At 54.1% G+C, this 4,790-nt stretch overlaps 1 protein-coding gene across 1 annotated transcript; it reads right to left on the reverse strand.

Annotated features, from left to right (window-relative positions):
* Window positions 1-1,841: 1,841 nt before the first annotated feature.
* Window positions 1,842-2,786, reverse strand: LOC134509495 (olfactory receptor 14C36-like). The gene has a single exon (XM_063322040.1). It carries the CDS (start codon window positions 2,772-2,774, stop codon window positions 1,842-1,844), a length of 933 nt encoding a protein of 310 aa, XP_063178110.1. The 5' UTR covers window positions 2,775-2,786.
* Between the last annotated feature and the right edge of the window lie 2,004 nt (window positions 2,787-4,790).

The raw sequence follows: 4,790 nt of genomic DNA on the forward strand, positions 1-4,790 counted from the left end.
CTCTCCCGGGCCTTGCTTCTGACCCTTTTGGAAGACTGGCATGACATTGGCTTTCCTCCAGTCCTCAGGCGCCTCTCCTGTTCTCCAGGACCAGGCTCAACGTGGTTTCGGTGAGACAGATGGCAACACAATAGCCAAGGGCTAACTTGAGCAATACTGGCACGGTGGTCAATATGCAAATACGACTATAGGTCAATCATCTTACCCCCATAAGTAGGGAACAGCCCAAGAGCCCTTTGAGCGGGCTGCACACCAGGATCTCCCCTTGAGCAGAGACGCCCGCTCAAAGCTACGTTTACTTCTCAAGATTGAGAGATTCCGTGCTACAACAGATCCTCGGTAAGAGACTAATAGCATATAATCTTTGAAATCTTAGCTAAGTGATGTAAAGGATTGATTGCGCATATATAAACCTTTAGGCATAAACCGTTGACCAAGTCTGGGACTGGGTGCCCAAAGACTCCTCTCTGAGAAGGAGTTTAGAAAGCCAGGGGGTCCTCTCTGAACCTCGTGACTCAATGGGAGGGTCTCCCCGAGAGCTTGTCTGACCACGGCCTCTGTGCAGTAGATAACCATGCGTGCCTTGCCATCTGGAATCTTGTTAAAACACTGTCGCATTTATCGTCAAACTTTGTTAAATCCCTGGTTTATGTCAATAAATGTATTGCTGCCTCTCTCTACAGGTGAAGTGTATCGCTCCATCCCTAACAAATATTAATAAGAAAATAATGAAATATATACGATATGTACAAAACCGTATCAAGCTCCCAGGATGATGATCATGTCACCGTCAGGCACTGGGAAAGTCCCAGACTGGAGTCAGTGACTCGGGTTCATCCCCCCACCCCCACACGATGGGCATGCTTACGCCTCGTCTGTACGATGCAAACACGGAGTTCTGAGCCAGTCACTCCGCGTCCCTACGTGGAAGGAGAAGCAACGTCTCCGAGCAAGGGTGAGCGGCCAGTGCTGGAAATGGTGGCGGTTCTTGGCTGGTCTGTGACGATTGCCCTGGGGAAGCATCCCCAGGGTGTCCAGTGAACAAAGGCACAGACCAGACCCTGCTCTGCTGGACCTTCCTGTCCCTCCCAGGAGCCTGGCTGTGCAGGGACACTGCTGTGTGCTCCCGCCCTGCACACTCGCTCGCTTTCACTCTTCACTGATGTTGTTTCTCCCGGGCACGTTACTGTCCACATGCTTGAGAGCCATTTTGGAAAGAGACCTGAGCCTTCAGGCACTGCCCTGAGGAGATGCCCTGGTATGATGGAAATGCTCTTTTGGAGGCCAGCTCTGTCACGGAAGTGCTCATTCCCTGTCCCTGCCTGCAGCTACAGGACCACCACACCGCAGAACTGCCGCCAAGCTTCAAGAGCACTCAGGCCTTACACCAAGAGAGGAGCTAAGAAGGGGAGCGCTGAAGTGGAAAGGGAGCAGCTCTGGGAAGACCAAGCGCTGGTGCTCCTTGTCAGTGCTCCGGTGCCGGGACTCTTTTCCCCTCCACCTCTGCACACAGGATCTGCCCCTGCAGCTCAAGAGAAGGTCTCAAAGGAAGGATCTCAGACAAACAATTCATTGAAGGTCCTTTATTTTGTTAAAACACAGAGAAAGCATGTCTCCTCCTTCACACAGCCTGTAGGTCACACCACACAGAAGGTGAATAGATACATAATTAGAAATGGCATAAAATAATGACTTTTTTTTGTGGACAATATTATAATAAATAAAAAACCCAAAAAAAAAAACCAAAAAAAAAACAAACAAAAAAAGCTCCAGAAACTCACAACCAAAACCAACCTGCAATGAGTTCCATTCGGAGTGATTTGCAGAAGAAAACAAGCAGCTCAATGCTTCTGAAAGCATCCAGATATCAGTTTCCACACTGCATCCTTGAGCTCCTGATTCCTCATGCTGTAGATGAGGGGGTTCACTACTGGAGGCACCACTGAGTACAGAACTGCCATCACCAGATCCAGGGATGGTGAGGAGATGGAGGGGGGCTTCAGGTAGGCAAACACTGCGGTGCTGACAAACAGGGAGACCACGGCCAGGTGAGGGAGGCACGTGGAAAAGGCTTTGTGCCGTCCCTGCTCAGAGGGGATCCTCAGCACGGTCCTGAAGATCTGCACATAGGACAGCACGATGAACACAAAACAACCAAAGCCTAAACAGGCACTGACCACAAGAAGCCCAGCTTCCCTGAGGTAGGAGTCTGAGCAGGAGAGCTTGAGGATCTGGGGGATTTCACAGAAGAACTGGCCCAGGGCATTGCCCTGGCAGAGGGGCAGGGAAAATGTACTGGCCGTGTGCAGGAGAGCATTGAGAAACCCACTGCCCCAGGCAGCTGCTGCCATGTGGACACAAGCTCTGCTGCCCAGGAGGGTCCTGTAGTGCAGGGGTTTGCAGATGGCAACGTAGCGGTCGTAGGCCATAATGGTGAGAAGACAATACTCTGCTACCATCATAAAAGGCAAGAGAAAAACCTGTGCAGCACATCCAGCATAGGAGATGCCCCTGGTGTCCGAGAGAGAATTGGCCATGGATCTGGGGACAGTGGTGGAGATGGATCCCAGGTCGAGGAGGGAGAGGTTGAAGAGGAAGAAGTACATGGGGGTGTGGAGGCGGTGGTCACAGGTGATGGTGGTGATGATGAGGCCGTTGGCCAGGAGGGCAGCCAGGTAGATGCCCAGGAAGGTCCAGAAGTGCAAGAGCTGCAGCTCCCGCGTGTCTGTGAATGCCAGGAGGAGGAACTGGGTGATGGAGCTGCTGTTGGACATTTGGTGCCTCTGGGTATGGCTGACCATTGAAAGAGGAGAAGACATTGACAAGTTACGGCAGACTTCTTGAGCCAAGGCAAAGTGATTTCCCCCAACATCCCCTCAGAATCACTTCTCTTTCTCAGAGGGAGCTCCATTCGCCGTTTTTGTGAGCTCAGGTGTTTGCTGCTGAGTGAGGGCACTTGCTCTGAAGGGGCAGAAATCCTCACCTTTCCCATTGCTCTCAGCCTGACCACTGGTGAGCCCTGAGCGACAAATGCAGAGTCAGGAGAGCTGGTCTGCCCATGAGTGACCTGCTGGTCACCACACAGGTGCCCTCTGCATACACGTCTCTCTGTTAGAGGACGTTCTCACTAGAAACCTTCTTGAAGAAGAAACGGGAGTTTTCTGAGCTCAGAAGAGTCCGGTTTCAAAGTCCATTTCTCCAAACTCTTCCCTCTCTCCCTGTGCAGCTGAGCAGAGAGTGATGCAGAGGGGTGGCCTGGCTCTCTGCTGCCTGGAGTTGTCCCTGCTGGGAGCTGTTTCTCTGTCTCCAAGTCTCCTCCCTGCCAGTGCTCGCAGACCCCATCCCACCCGCTCTGTGCTCAGCTCTGCCCTGCAGGCACCTCCTGGCAGAAGGGCACTGCTCAGAGGCATCTCCCTGGCAGCAGGTCCTAAGGAGTAGTTCAGATAAGCACGGATGCCGCAAGCAAAGGTGATGCCGGTGCTGTCTGTAGGTAGAGGAGTGGGGGAAGGCACTTACGAGGCTTTTGGCAGATCTGCTGATCCCTCGGTGTAACAGGTCAGGAGGCTCAGTCGTAACCTTTAGAGCCCCTTTCTCCTTTCCCTTAGGAGCCAGCTGAGATCACAAATCCTGGAAAGATCTTCAGCTCTAGGATAGGCACTGCCTTGACCATTGCTCTTGAAATGCTGCCTCTGCCAATGTCCTGGTGTGATGTGGAGCTGTGAGCTGCCCTGGCCCATGCAGCACCTTCTCACAAAAGGAGGACCCTGCCCTGGCAGAGGTCACTCCTTTTACCCACAGCTTCTCCCCGCAGTGCCATGAGGAGCTCCCCGGGCAGGCTGAGAGCTGCCCCTGGCAGGCGGCAGAGTCCCTGCCCCGGCAAACAGATCCCTGCAGTGCAGGGACCCTGCTCTGAGGGACAGCCCTGGGCACCCCTGGCTGCACACCCACCTCCACACCCCTGCAGCCGCCCCTGTCCCTGTCATGCCCTGTCCCTCTGATGGTGCAGCAGGGAAGCCCTGCTCTGAGCACGTCCTCCTCCCCTGTAGAAGAGAGCGAGCCCACAGGCTGTGGGTTATGCCAGCTTTAGGAGATCCCTTCACAAACTGCAGCTGCATTGCCCTGCACCCAGAGACTTACTGTGTCAAGGACTGCAAAGATTTCTCCTCTCTCGAGCACTCAGCATCCTCCCACCCCAGACTGCCTTTAAACCTTTTTCTGCCTCCCTCCTCTGCCCTCGCTGCCTGCAGGCAGTGCCCTCAGCCCTGCTGCGCTTGGCAGAGGAGCTGCTCCTGGGCAGAGCCGTCTCTCTGCAGCGCTGCCCGCTTGCCATCAGCTCCCTCCGTCCCAGGAGCCCAGCCCAGCTCAGACGCAGAGCACCAGCCCGAGGCCTTTTAATGACCCCTCGGGTGGGTTTGGTACCGAGTCCATGAAACTCAGACCCTGAGAAGAAGATGAAGTACAAGTCAGATTCAAAACCCAAAGTTTTCTGGAGCATTAATGGGTCCCACTGAGGACCATGACTGACAAAGCCTCCCCAGTGGCTGGTTAGAGCAGTCAACTGGAGGCGGAGATGACAGATAGGCAAAGGGAATGTCCAGGTGGAGCACATTCGGAGTAAACCTGGATGGGTTCCATTCAGCCAAAGGGCCAAGCCGTGACCCCCAGCCCTTGGAAAAGGAGATCCTGTCCCTCAAAAGTAACTCAGGGCTCTTCCTGGGGCAGTGAGATGTGGGGATGCTCAACGGTAGGACTATGGAACAACAGCTCCCAGGCTCTTGGGTGGGGAAGGG

The sequence above is a fragment of the Chroicocephalus ridibundus genome, unplaced genomic scaffold, assembly GCF_963924245.1.
Source record: "Chroicocephalus ridibundus unplaced genomic scaffold, bChrRid1.1 SCAFFOLD_567, whole genome shotgun sequence".
NCBI lineage: Eukaryota > Metazoa > Chordata > Aves > Charadriiformes > Laridae > Chroicocephalus > Chroicocephalus ridibundus.